Source organism: Onychostruthus taczanowskii, unplaced genomic scaffold, assembly GCF_017590055.1.
Source record: "Onychostruthus taczanowskii isolate IOZ18803 unplaced genomic scaffold, ASM1759005v1 scaffold6, whole genome shotgun sequence".
NCBI lineage: Eukaryota > Metazoa > Chordata > Aves > Passeriformes > Passeridae > Onychostruthus > Onychostruthus taczanowskii.
Window position 1 is genome coordinate 4,890,746 of NW_024503679.1, and position 15,259 is coordinate 4,906,004.

Sequence of the window (15,259 nt, forward strand, 5' to 3'; positions counted from 1 at the left end):
CGGGGGGGGGGGGCAGCGCCGAGGGTGGGGGCGCAGCCGCTCCGGCGGCACCGCCGCCACAGGAAAAGAGGCTCGGCCCGGGGAGCAGCGGCCGCACGGCTGGCGGGGACTCTCGGGGAGCTCCCGGGGGCGGGAGCGGGGCAGGGCGGGCGCGCGGCCGCCAGGTGAGGCGCGGAGCCCCCGGCCGCCAGGGCGGGCAGCCCGGGACAGCAGCGGGCGGCGGTGGCCGGACGGGGAGCGGGCACGGACTCGCTGCAGCTCAGGCTGCGCCGTCTCCGCGCAGCGGCCCGGGTCCCGCGAGGAGTCGCCCGCCCTGCCCCGTCGGCTCCGCGCCCGAGCGCAGCCGCCGGTCCGGGGCCGCGCTGCCGGGCAGCGCCGCCGGCGGGGCACCGTGCCCCGGTCACCTCGGCCCGACAGGTCTTCCCCAGTGCAGCCCGGTGTCTCCCTCTACGCCGCTACCCCCGCCGCGGCCGGGGATCCCCAGCCTGTGTGGAGCTGGGGCTGCCCGGGCTCCCCGCGGGATGCCCCGGGCGGGGCCGGAGCCGGGACTGGCCTCTCCCGGCCGCGGCGCCTCCCCGCCCGGCCCCGGGGAGCCGAGGGGGAACACGACGGTCCCGGTGACCCCGCTCCCCGCGGCCGTTCCCCGGTTCCGCTCCTCGGGCGGCGGGCAGCGAGCCGCGCCCGGGAGCTCCGTGCTCCCACCGGGTGCCGGGAATCCCCCGGTCGGGACGGGCCGGGCCGGGGGGCCGGGGAGGCTGCGCCGCAGTGAGCGGGGCTGTGCCGCTCTCGCCCTAGGTAGGATGGACCTGCCCCCCTGCCTCTGCCCCCATGTCCAATAAGAAGAGACCCGGCTTGACACCTGCCTATATACAGAGGAGGAGAGCAACATCTTCAGCGCTGGGCTTTGGAGGGGGGGGACCAACCCAAAACACAACACAGCATCAGGGCAGAGCGGGGGGCTCGGTGGTATTATAAAACCCCCCCAAGACTATGACTTCCAGTAAAATTGAGATGCCAGGGGAGGTGAAGGCAGATCCTGCAGCTCTGATGGCATCTCTGCATCTGCTGCCTTCTCCCACTCTCAACCTTGAAATCAAATACACCAAGGTAAGTTGTGTTCGTTTGTTCTGGCAGAGAAATTCATGGTTTGCTCTCCAAAGAAGGGATTTTGCTTAAAATCAGTTTCATTCTGCCCTACCCAATGTGGTGTAGAGATATTAAAAAAAAAAAAAAACTGCTAAAATACTCCCTTGAATCGGTAATAAAAGAAAAAGATTTTTAGCCCTGTAATCATCTGAAAAACCACAGGATAATAGAAAGCAAATTAGATCTGCTGAGACGGGCTTTGCCACTTCTCTGTAAATGTACTGTTTTCTACAGAGCCGTTGGGGTTTATTTTCAGTGCAAAATCAGTAGTTCCCGGGTGTGTTTTGCTTGCTTTTGATGTACTTCAGAGGACATTACTATACATACCTGAGTATCTCAATCAGAAAATAAAAACGTTTTCTTTCTTGAATTGCCCTGTGTGCCCAAGGGACTCTTACATTTCCTGGAGGACTCTTAATACTACCAGGTTGTTACAGCACTGGAACAGGTCTCCACAAACTTCCGTGATTCTTGAATACACCCTTGAACAATATTGTGAGAGGGCATGTTTTCCCTACAAACCTTTAAGAGTGATTTTCATAAAGAGAGGGTTAAGAACAAATCCACTGTAGAAATGTAGAAAAATCTGCTGGGTTTCTGTGGTGTCTTATGAGACTAAATTGGTTTTGTTGATTAAAATGGGCTTTAAAAACAGTCATTTGTTTGTAAGTGTATTTTGCATTTCAAAATTCGTTTTTATGTTTTTAATCTTTGCATCTTCAGTATCTTTAAAGAATGTTTTCATTTCTGTTGGAGAGGTTTCAGATCTATTGTATAAACAGATTACAATGTGTCAGACTTTGTTTCTAATTACCAAGTAACTTAATAGGAAAATAAGCACATCAGCACTGGAAAAAGGTGATAACATTTTTATCTACTGGAAATACAACTTCAGGAGCTTTAATGCTGATAGGAGACTCATTTTGGCTGATGTAGTGTAATTTTTTTCTTCCATATCATCACTTTAAAAGCTTTTCATCTTTTCTCTTTTTTTTAGTGAGTGCCAAAATTAATTTGTCTTCTAATTTGTTTCAGCAATTCCTTGTTCTAGAAGAATGTTTCAGAGGAAAGTCAAGTATTTTAAATTTCATTACATTTTAATGCAAACTGTAGTATGAAAATCAAAAAATGCATATGGTTTCTTGCTCATAAATTCTTTTCAAATAGTTAAATAAGCAAGGAATGTAATTACTGGATGCTGTGTAGTGCTACACCTCGGGAGCAATCATACTGTGCAAAGAGTATTTGGCATGAATTTTGTTCATTGCTGCTTTCAGTGTGAACTGTGCTTCAGGAGGGTTTCGTGGGAAGTACTTGAGAGTAGTATCACAGCCAGTTTGCCTCATAAATGTATTGCATTTCTCTGTTCTAAAACTGGAGAATTGCTTCTAAAAACCTCTGAAAAGGACAGCAGTCATCAGCAATCATAGCTTTCTCTCTGTGAAGAATGTACAGTGACCTTTAATAGATCAATACATAATTCCATCATCTCAGATCTAAAATGTAACACATTTTATATGGATGGACCAATTAAAAGAAAGTTATTTCATTTCAATATTAAGCCAAAACCAACGGCAATGTGTTTCTTCTAAGCTTGGGTTTGAGCTATCAGGTAACTCCTGGTTGCTTTTGAGAAAATTTTGGTTTAGGACAGGTATCAAATGTTTCACTTGGCATATCCTCTGTCTCTGTTTTTCTGTCTGTCTCGCTCTTTCCTCCTTTTTCTCTTTCTCTGCAGGAAATTCAAGTGATTTATAGATAATTGGAGTCTTCAGCTTGGAGTTTTGTCTTGGGCAGGACTTTTATCCTGGATCCACTTTCCCACCTATTACAAAGAAAAACAATCAAAAAATGAAATAATGGATTGTAACTTGATTCTTGCTTTTGAGGGAGTGGTCACTTCATGTCCTAAATGACAAACAACTTCCATAAACAATAAATAACATTAGACTAAAGCACTTTAGCAAGGAAAAAAAAAAAGAAAACAACAACCCCAGACCTTGTAAAATCAGACATCTGTAAGCATTCCTAGCAGTCTCTGTCCTGCTTGTTAGCTGGGAATTTTAAATACACAACCAGGACACAGAATTCTTGAACTCTTTATTACAGGTGTCTATGAATGTAAAATCATAATGATTTGGGAGTTAATTCTTTATGAAAAGTAGCAGTGTCTATGAACATTTAAACTTAGTGAAAAAATTTGAAATATATTTTGCCAATTAAATTCTATTTCTGTAATTCTAAAGTTAAGTAAGTAGACAGGCTCTTTAGAGTAGAACATGTTAAAATTCCAGGATTCCCTAAGTGAGTTTTGTTAAAGATTTGTAATATGTTCTGGGAAAAAGAAAATTGTTAATTAATCTTTTAATAACTGCATTACCCTTGGGGTTGCTATGAAAACTCCTTCCAACTACATAGATGAAACAAATATCACCTGTGTCATTCTCATTTATTTGATTATTTAGCATAATTATTTAAACTTGTGAAATATTACTTTGGTAAGTTTATTGAAATAAGCAGAAAACTGTATGTGAAGTCCTTCTGATCCATTCACCTGACAGAGCACCCAGAGGCAATGTATGTTTGAATAGGTCCGAAAAAATATGATTTAGTGATGAAAATTACCCAATGTCATGGTTTTATGTAGGATGTGCAGCAGTAGCTATTGGGACTTCAGTATTGGAAGTCAGCCTATGCTGCTTTTAAAAAAACAGTCATTAGAAATATTTTTTCCCAGTTTTTTAATACCTTGGCACAGTCTGTGATAAATAAAGTGTTGTAGATGTATGTAATAAGAACTGGTGAGCAGGATGTGAACCAGACATGCAGGTGAGTGTTCAAGCACACAGGGTTAAGTTTTGTGTGGCAAGTACTAGAACTGCTACATTTGGGATTATGTCTTCACTGTGATCACTCTGTAACTCTTCAGTTTTTAACATCAGCATTTGGGGAGGGATTGCATCTGCAGAATAGGGCATCTTGGAGTATTGCATGGAACTAGGTTGATCCACAGCCCTGTGGCACAGCAAGCCCTCCTCAGGCATGTCAGGAGCGTGCTGGCAGTGCTGGGCTCCATATGTAAGGGGGCTCACAGGTAGGAAGGGGATCCAGCCCTCCCCCTGGGAGTAAGTCACGCTTCTACAAAAGTCAGCTTTGTGTCAGAAACTCTCCCAGAATGGCTGTTCCAGAAATATCAGATGTGTGAGAGAAGCAGTAGCATAATGTCTGCTAAGGACATGTCATTGGCATGTTTAGGATAGGGAGCACAGCCCAGAGAACCTGACAGCTTCTCAGGGTGGTCAGAGGGTTCACACTGTTACACTGATGCCTCTCTCTTTTAAACTTTTATGAAACTCCATTTCCCCTCCCGAGACTGTCTCCCAAGGATCTGACAGCAGATATGGAATCAGCCCAGGGGATTGAGCCCTTTGCAGCATTTCCCTCCTGCTGTCTCCATTTGAGGAGCTAAAGGTGTTTCTGCAGGATGTGGCTGTCCTTCCTTTGTTATAATGGCATAATGACATCTGCTTTACAAAATATTTTCATTGTGGTTTTAATAAGTTATGTTGACTCTTTCAAGGACAGCCTGGTATAGAATTAGGACCCCAGGGTTCTGTCCTGTTGCAGCTCTGTCACTACATCAGGTAGCTGAGAGAATAAACGTTCTCAGTTTGCATCATGTTGAGCACACTAATCCAGATGGATGTTTTATGTTTTGTTTCTTGCTTGCCAACTGATTTAAGTCTGAGCAAGAGCTGAACAACTTCAGCATAAGGAAAAGCTAAAGAATTGTGGTTTTGAGAGCTTTTAAGAATTAGGTGCCCTAAAGGGATGAAGTTACAGTGCAGTGGCAGTGAGGAGGTACATGAAACATTTCTCTATTAACAGCCTATGGTTTAGCTGACAACCATATCTTCTTTGTCCTGTCTAAGTAGGTTTGCTTCTACCCTTACACCACAGGCTAAAATCTGTTCAGTTTGTACACACAGGCCAGGTAAACTACCCAGCACTGCAAAAGAAAACTGTATACAGGAGTTTGTATGAAGTATAGGCAAAGTGCTTCTGGGTAGATGAAAGATAACAAATGCATCTCCAATTGTCACATGATAAACATCTGGGTTTGAAGTATTTTATTGCTAGGTTTTAGTATATTCATTCCCATTGCGCTTCCTTGGCATTACTCTTTCCATTAAAATTTCCAGCACGTGTTTTCCAGATAAAATTCTAGACTGACATTATGATAGAAGGCATGAAATCTATATTATTTAGATTAATTTGCAGAATCTGGGGGTTTTTTTAACACAAGACAAGCTTTGGCAAAACTCAGGTAAGTGAGGAATACATGCACTTTCCCATCTGTCTTTCCCTGAATGAGCTACTTTGGTGCCTTTTGAAGTCAGATCCACTGAGCGATGCCTGAAAAAAACAGCTTGGCTTTTGGGTCACCTAGGTGAGCACAGTTCTTTTACAAAAGATGGGGCACAGAAAATTAGAGATGTTTACATGAAGAGAAGATAAATAGAACAGCTACTTTACTCCTTTGTGGAACACTTCAGCATCTGATGCTGACACTAGGGATGCCCTCTGTATCATCACATACGATGTTTCAGTGTGTATACTGTATGCAGAGTTACTGCTGTTTACATCTCCAGTTTGAATTATCTTCCAGTGTATTAATGCCTTGTTTTTAGTACTACAATCCATCAACTCAGTGATCAGAAAATATTTATGCAATTCCTTCCAAGTAGTAGCCTAAATATGGGATTATTCTTTCCTCCCAAACCTTTATGGTCTTCTGCACAAACTCAATTTACCCAAGTTTTGCATGAGGGCACAAGAAACAAGCATAGCCTTATGTGTATCCAGTCCCTGCCTTTGCTTATTCCAGTACAGCCACGACAGCCATGAGCCTTAAAAACACAGAAAGCACGGGGCTGAACTGGCCCCAGCTAGAGAACTGTGGCAGACTGCTGTGTTACTGAGGGGTAACTATGGCAGCAGTGACCTCTTACTGTGCTGAATCTGCTGGATCTTCAGGGAAAATGCACCCTGGTTTAATGCATCAAGCTGTACAATAATATATTGCTGACTCTGTCAGGTTGGAAGGGTCAGATGATGCACTGAAAGACTTTCTCATTGATTTTCTCATTGCAAAAAATGTTTAACACTTGAAGTATTCAAATGCAAAAGATCCATGTATTTATTTGCATACAAAAACAAGAAGGCCAGTAATAATCGGAGCACTTGCCTGAGTTGAAAGGCAGACAAATTCATACCCTTGCTCTGAAGCAAGCTGAGCAGAAACTTGAATATGGATGCCTAATTTCTCATGGGGAATAGGTCCAAATTTTGCTAACTTTACCTGTATTTGTGAAGAATTTCATGTTACCTGCTGTTGGATAATTTACTTCTAAGTATTTATGAGGTCTCAGACATGAGCTTGATAGCCCAGTAGGCAGGACACTAATGAAGGAAAAGTAGGATTCGAGTCTGCTTCAAGAACAGTCATGATGTTGGGCACAGCAAGGAATAACACACACACTCTCACACTCTTTCATTCTGACAAAAAAAAAATACCCCTCATTAATTCTCTGTCTCATTTTGTCCTTCAGAAACATTTCCCACAGACGTTGACCAATTTCCATATTACATTTCTATCTTGTAGATCTGGTTTTTCTGATAAATCCCGCTGTCCAAAAATTCTTGATGCAGCTTGTCCATCTCCCTGTGGAGATTCAAAATTGTTCCCAGCAGATCTTAACGGGCTCTGCCAGTTTGAAGTTATTCACTGCCGTCAACTCCCTGGGAGGACCACACCATGGACCCACCAGATCCAGTTGTTCTCTTTTCTTTACAATGCATGTGAACAGTTCCCTTCAGTGAGCTGTTCATGGACATTGCAAATCATGGCACAGATCAGCATCCAGAAGTTGTCTGAACCCTTCCTTCCAAGAGACTTGGCATCTCCCTTGAGTTGCCCAAATGTCATTTAACTTCAGCTCCAGTAATATTTTCTGCGATACTCTGATTAGCCTGAACATTTTTATCTGCAAACTCTGTACCTTACTATTAATGATCTGCAAAGGCAGGTGAGCCAAGATATTGATTGCCAGTCACAGTAATGAAGGGGCACCTTGCTATTAACCTCTTTCCAGGGAGAATTATCCATTTATTTCCAGTCTTTTTATCTTATCTCTTAACCACTTTTTAATCCATGGCAGGACTTTATCTTTCACCATATGGTTACTAACTTTCCTTAATAGCCTCTTGCTAAGGACTTTATCATCAAAAGCCTTTTTAAAGTCTAAATAAATTGTATCCACTGATTCATCTCGGCTTCTCATTTGACTAACTATCTTCCAAGAAATCTCACACATTTACAGAGATAAATGATAAAAGATGAGTTCAGTGGTCCATGTCATAAATTCTTTGTCAGGTCTTGCATAAAGTCATGTTTCTTCTTTTACAGTTTAGAAGCTATCTTTTGTAAGGTTGGACTGTGGCATTTCTGTATTTATTTTTTTGAAAATTCTTTCATTCTCCCCAATTCTAAAAAAAGCCCCACAGCTTTTTATCTGTTTGGGGATTTTTTAGGAGTAGAACTCATTCCTTGAAACAAGTAACCAATATATCACATCTAGTTCAGCTGAAAGAAACGACAGACAAAAAATGCAATTAAATAAAGACAAGATCATAAGGAAGCTATGTAAATGTAATATAAGCACAGATGTGTAGAGGTTTAAAAATTTTCAGAATGCTGCAGTTCTATGCAGTTCTCTAGTGAGGAATCCTCAGACAAGGAACAAGACATACCTACTTAAAGCACAGTAAGTGCATGGATAGCTGTGTGAAGATTTACTACCAAGTATTATGCAGAGAACGACAAAGTCTAAACATTGATTGCCATCCAAGGGCTCAATCATTCATTACTGTTATGTTTAGCAAATGAATTGCTGTTCAAACTGCTTATTCCTATCTGGTTTTCTCCAAAACACAAGTTTCCTATTTCAGAATTTGTCCAAAACCATATTTCTATTCATCAGTCTTTTCTGTAAATAGTGATCTACCTTTGTGACATGAATACAAGACATCAATGCTAAGTCACACAGTGAACTAAGGTTTAGGAGCACTATATTACTAAAAGTGTGATATGTGAAGCCACATAAAGTGTTGCTGCAATAACATTGCTGCAATAGTCTCCCAAATGAAAAAAGAAAAAAAGAACCTGATCCTTGATTACTTGGAGTCAGTGCCTTTCATGGAGAGCCTGGTGAATGATATCGATGACTAGAAACATAATGCATTCTACCTTTGTTGGACTGAAGGGGGAAAATACTGCAGAGAACCAACCACATCATGTTCTGTGACCCAAGTGAAAATGTTTAAGGTCAGCTCAATCTCTATTTGCCTTAGTTGGAGGTTAAAACACTGGGACCACACTGACCACTAGAGTATGTCGACCTTAATTTGTGAGGGATTCCTAGGTAATGAAGACTTTGAATTGAACTCAAAATGTAAGGGGATGCTGTGGGACAGCTGTGAGGAGCCGAAAGCAGCTGGTGTGGTTACAGAAAGGATATGTTTGCTAATTTCCATGTGGATTTATAGCATGCCCTAATTTAAAATGAGTTCCAAAAATGTCCATTTGGAAAGTCACAAAAATACTGGAAGTGTTTCATGGTAAAACAGGCTGCAGCCCCTTTGCTGAACTTGGAAAGAGGATGCCAGAGGGACACTGTCCTCTCACCATGCTCTGGTCCTGTGGCAATGATTACACTAAATCCCTTGGGTTTTACTCAGAAACTCTCAGAAAGTGCCCTTCCAGACAGAAATTCCAAAGACATGTATTTACACAGGTAAGGTCTTATCTCTGTATGAGACTGATTTCTTTCCAAAGCAGAGCTATTTACCATTCTGTGTAAATACGGGTATTTTTAGACTGTCTTATAAAGGCTGATCTTATCCTCTTGTGAGTAGGTCAGCATGCCTTAAATTTGTCATTTGTCAGAATGTCAGGTGTACATTTCATCTGAAATAGATCTCTCCAGTTGGAAGATCCTTCCAGGTCTGTGCTGTGGCAGTTTTCTCATGCTTCATGGGAGAAACACCACTTAATGCATCATCATCATCCTCCTCATCACCCCCACCACTGGTACACTCTAAGTGGTTTTTATGCAATTCCTGATGCCTTTTGAAAACTGGAAGAACTGATGCAGTAGATTTCAGGATGCACTAGCATTTGAAATTTCTTTTTATTTCAGGAACTTTATTTCAGCTCCTTACAGCACAATTGGGAGTGAAGCACTGTGCCTGTCCTGGGCTCAGCCCTTAAATGATTTTTGATGTACTGCTGGTGTTAGATTTTCAGTAAAGATGATTACCCAGAACAAGTATTTTTACCTGTCATTTTCCAGTCTTCCAACTAGTGGCTCTGTTTTTCTAATTTTTGAACAGAAATATAATCTCCTTTAGGATAGCCAAATAAGGATCTTCCCAAAATAAGCAGCCACCTCTGGACTTATCTTCAGTCTCCCTCTCATAGCCAGGTTGTGTTCAGAATCCAGTGACCCTCCCACAGACCCTCTCTGCTTATTTATTTAATTTAGACTTCTCTTGGCTGTTTTATTTCTGTTACCTTTCCAGTAATTTTCTTCAGAAAATTTAGTATGTTTTGTAGCAATTTTTATTTTTGGTGTTTGCAGTCTTTGTGTTTTCCAGCCTACTTTTCCTCTCATGTCTTCCTTCTTTGCCACCCCATTTATTTTCTTGCTTGTGCTTCCCATTCTTAACCTTGGGAATGCAAATCTTTTTTGACTCTTTCACATTCTTAAGCCTCCATGCTGATTCTATGGATTTTAATTTCCGAGCTTCAAGCAGGGAGTTTCTAAGTTACTTCCTCTTTAAAAAAAAATCTGCTTCTTGAAGTTTAGTATCCCAGAGAGTATGGCTTCTTCATGTGTTTCACTCCTGCAACGAAGCTGGAATTATTTACATGGTAACCATTTCTCAGGGGTTCAGACACAATTTTTAGTCCTTGACAGGACTATGTCAAATGCTGTTTACATTAGGATACATAAAACTGTTCTCTACACACTGTTTCAGTGCAGCTTGCACTGAACTAATACAGAGTTATTTTGGCTCCAGCCTTACTGCCTTCATACTCTTTTTCCTCTTCAGTACCACTTCAATGGCACTTCAGTTGCTCTTATTTTGAAGTCAGTACCTCACTCCAGCTATTATCCTTCACGATCTACACTGCTCCTATACCCGTGGGTCTGCATTTTGTGTTATTTCTCCCCTCCAAGCAGTGCCCACGCAAAGCGTTGCACACACAGAGCTGCTCCCCCCTCTGCAGCCTGACTTGTCCTCCCTACACAGCTTACACGTAAAAAGTGTGGTATGCCTCTGATAATTCTCATCCCCTTATGCTCAGAAAATGCTGTTTTTTCCTCTCAGTGACAGAGTCCAGATCACCCATTTTCACACTCAGCTTTCTTAGGCTGGTTTATAGGCACTTGCGCTTTTATTTCCCGACTATAAGATGACCTAGATGAACATTGTGATCTAGTTCGTTGAAAAACCCTGTAAAGTCTTTTCAGCTCAATCGCAAAAGCACTTCCCATGACACTGCACCTCACTTTTATTTACCATTCTGCTAGTGTAAAATGTCCTTAAAATAGAATTTAATTTTAAACTGGGTTTAATACTTCTTTATATTGTCAAATTGATTTGAGAAGGCATTTATGTAACTGACAGGTGGATACACAGATATCTTTTTTTTTAAGGAACCGCTTCATTTTGTTGTCTGAAACGTATTTGGAGTATATTTTAAACATTCTTTGCACCCAGACCTAAAAGTACTGTCCTGATTCTACTGGATATTTTCAAAGCTTACCATAACATGTACATTTTACATTTGCTTATGTTTTGTTTTTTTTTTCCAGCTGTAACAGAAATAGTTTATTCTTGTTTGTCAAAACTAGCAAGAAATTACAACCTACCTTCCAAAACAAGGAATTTTTTAATTTTTCCAGTTGCTTCAGTTGTGACACACTGTTACAGCAGTCCTGTACCAGAATGGCCTGCACAGACCTTGAGAAACGAGCACAGTTGTTTTTCAGGATGTCTGGCTAAGCCTTTACCCCCTTTTCCATCAGTGCCGGACATTTTGTTGGTCTTCCTCTTTTTGTCCTTACCACACTTTCATTACCACTGTTACTTAACAGCCTCTTCTCTTTTGTGATGTTTATTGGATGCTGTTTTCCTGCAAGGTGAAAATCAAGCTCTGTTTTTTTCATTATTAACTTGAAACGGTGATATAATACTAACACTATATGTGCCATAGCTATGCTGATGATGGCTTAGGAGTCTTGGTGGTCCAACCCTTTGATAGTGGTTTCCATTTGTTACTTTACTTAAGATGTTTTTAGCTGGTATCACTCAATGCAAGTGTTAATATTCTTCTCCATCACATCTTTCAGAAGGCATTAATTGATTCAGCCTCACTGTAAAACTGTGACAAGGTTCCTTCACAGATGGGGGAGTTTAAATTTGTGGGAGTGTAACCATGACTAACTCAGACACTAGGTCAGTGTCAGAGGCGGGATCTCTTGCTAAACCAGCCAGACTACAAGAAGATCAAGCCTCTATTTTTGTACATGGTATTCTGGGAAATGGCAATACAGATGAATTTTGGAGCTGGTGTTTACCTGTGGATGCATGTCTGCATTTCTGTATGTTATTAATTGCACACCTCTTAGTGTGCTCAGTATACACACACACACAGTATAGATGAAAAGACTCCTTTCTTTGTGCTCTTTGCTCTCTTTCTGTGTCACTTCATCGGAGTTGTCTCTGTTGCTGTTCCTCTGAGTGTTGTCAGGGAGGCAGTGCCCTCCTTGCTGCAAGATCTGCATAATGAGTTCAGATGGAGCTGAAGCTGGTGATGTTGTTCCCCTCTGTACTTCTCTTTAGGAGGAGGAATATTCCATCAGTACAAAGCAGTGACAGTACTGGAGCTGCAATTCTGCTATTGCTTCTATTCACATCTCAAAGGTTTTCTTTCAGTAAGGCACTCCAGCATGGAGGGAGAAGGAAAGCCCTCCTGTTTAGATGCCAAGCAGGAGCCCAGTGAAGAACATGCCCACTGACAGTACAGCTGTTCCTCCCATCAGCCAAGACAATTGCTTTTAATGTCTGGATTCTGCATGCAACACCAATGTGTTCATGCTCTTGCTCTCTGTCTCAGTTAATTTCTTTCCTTGAGGGAGCAACAGGACAAATCCTTTGATAACTTGTTTCCTGGTTAGAAGCCTTTACCTGCTTTCCTGGAGTGGTTCCCTGTGGCTGGGAACCCTTGTAGTCAGCTCTTCCAGCTGTTTGCCTAAATGGTCTTTAGGGAGACTAAAAGCAATGAACCAGGAATAGCAACATTTGACTTTCAGCCAGGTCCCATGGGAATTTTGTAATTACTCACTGCATTGGATTGGCAACATACCTTGTACATTATAGCAGGTACCTGCCAAAGGCTGCATGCCATGAACCTCCACAAACAGCTGTCACTGGTGTGCTCCTTGCAGAAGTGTGGCACTGGGGGACATGTTTGCTGTAATTAACACTGGGCTCCATACCTTTACATACCAATAGTACTTGCAATGTCTGGGTGAAAAAATTCTCAGATTTAAGTCTTGATAGTGTTTTTAGCTATTTAGTGATCATGTGTCACTACGTTCACTACAAGCATAAATCCTGTCATGTAGACAGCAGGGAAGCTAATGAGGTTTGCCCATATTCTGATATCATTACAAGGGGTTCCAGCAGAGAAAAATGCAGTTTGGTTATAAAGGGGAAAAGAATTTTGAAGGAAATTAGGAGAGTGGATCTCAGGATTGCATATTTGAGTATTCAAGTTTTCTAAAGAAGGCTCTTTATTGACAAGACTTATAGCACCCTTTGCTCATTTAAGCAAAGCTCAGTATAACCAGGTATTGGGTTTGCTCTAATCCACTTGTTTAATACTGCATGTTTGGCAAAACTTTAGGGTCATGTTTTTTTTTATTTCAAGTCATTAGTCTGTTTCTATTTAAAGTTAAATATAAGAGCTCATTTTTCATGCAGGCCTTCATCTCTATACAGAATAACTTGCTGGTCATATACAAAAATGTTAAATTCTATCAAGCATTGGCATAATTTTGTTATATCCTCAGGCGTTCTATTTGATTGAGACTGTAATCAGCTCTTGCAAGAACACTCCGCACCCAGTTTTAGCTTAGCACCACAGTGTACTTTGAGGTATAAATCTGTCAGGTATCCAAGCACAGCAGGATACTTTGACAGTTTAAACCCAGTTCTCCCCAATCAGCCTTATGAATAACAAAAAGCAGTTTTGTACATGTTTCCAGTTTTGTACATGTAAAAGGCAATGACTTAATCAACAGAAAGAACTGGAGGAGAAATTAGAACTGAACTCTGAGGAAAGGTAGTCTAACAGTTTCTTCTCTCCAGAAGAATATTTTAAAGTAAATAAATTAGTATTTTCCAAGACTTTTTGTTGAAAATAATTTCCAGCCTGTGAGATTTCATTGCAGCATTGAATGAGAGGTGTTGGGTTCTTTTGCATCTTCTTGAAGAGCGAAAAGAATTTATAAATCAGACTTCTGGGAATTGTTATCTCACAGCTTCTTCTAACAAACACAACAATTTGTTTTAAAGGCTTTCACCAAAGATGTCATAAGTAGTAATCCCTATGTTGTAAGTGGGTACTTAATGTGATTTAACTTAATGCTGATGATGCAAAGCTATTCTCCCCCAAAGCCCATTAAGAACATCCAATTTTCTGGTAGACTAACACTCCTGCTTACCATCGTAGAGATAAGTGACTGTTTAACCAGGACAATAAGTAATACTTTCAAACCAAGGCTGCAAAACTGAGTGGCCACAAAACTGTTCTTTGTGAAAGTTCAGACTTTAAGTGTCACAAGCTGAGTTTTTTGTTTTTAGGAGTAGTTTGAATTTCTGTATGAACACACATGTTCACACAGGCACTTTGCATCATCTTAAAGGGTGTACTGGTGAATATCATTATTTATGATATCTGTAGGCATGGTCTAGTAAGAAAAAGGCCAGTGCAAGCCATTTGTGTAAATTAAGTAAAGAAACCAATAAATAATGAGGTTTATTTCATGTCTCTCCAAAGTGCAGATAATTCTAACAGTTTATTGAAGATAATGCTTCTCACACCACGTGCTTTTTGTGGCTTCTGTACATGCAGAATGGCACAAAAGGAAATGTCTCTGGCATCACTAACTAAACATGCTAACAGTAATATCTGAAAAGCTTCAGGATGCAAAGTAGAAGCAAAGGCAAACTTTTCAGGAGCTTAAGGCTGCTCACTTGGGTCTAATATAGACTTAGCACTTTGCAGGTCAGTGGCTCTGCTATTTGTCTCTGACCTAACAGATCTGGAGTTCTTCACATCAAAACCAAGTCTTGCTGAGCTGAGATCAAACGTGTTAAGGTAAGGATCTTGCCAGTGATTTATCGTGCCAGGGAGGGTGATCAGGCCATAAGGGGCCACTGCAAATGAAGCTGACATTCCAGCAATTTCTCATGTGTAGTTATAAGGTAATTTTCTCAGGCAGAGCTTTAAGTCAAAATAAATTTGCTTATTGTATTTTTTGTGTTGTCTATAATGTCTGAAATCCTGGGAGGAATATTTATTTATGCAGCACAGCTAATTTCTAAGTAAGAACTTGATCCTGGTGATGAACATTTAAAATGGCAGTTACCTACAAGGGAGATTAAATTCTTCCAAATGGCAGAACATATTTCCCATGTACAGATTAATAACTCACACTGTTTTCTGTCACACATAAGGAGAACACAAGACTTGCAATGCACAAACAATGCAAAACACAGGAGAACTACACAGAGTAATACGAGTCTTGTTTGTACAAACCCCTCCTCATTCCCACCATTTCAAATGAGCACTTGTGGAAGGGTTTCCAGGATCAAGTTCTTAATAGCCACAACTTCATTAAAGCCCAGTGACAGCCCAATAATTGATTATGTAAACAAATACTCCTCCTCTCCACTTTCAATTTAGTGGACTTTA

General features: G+C 41.2%; 1 protein-coding gene across 1 annotated transcript in view; it reads left to right on the top strand.

The window, feature by feature from the left end:
• Positions 1–753: 753 nt before the first annotated feature.
• Positions 754–15,259, top strand: part of ALDH1A2 (aldehyde dehydrogenase 1 family member A2) — a 53,492-nt gene continuing 38,986 nt past the window's right edge. The window contains exon 1 of the mRNA XM_041418592.1: positions 754–1,107. Coding sequence (XP_041274526.1) covers positions 991–1,107 — 117 coding nt within the window. The 5' untranslated portion in view covers positions 754–990. The remainder of the gene's footprint in view (positions 1,108–15,259) is intronic.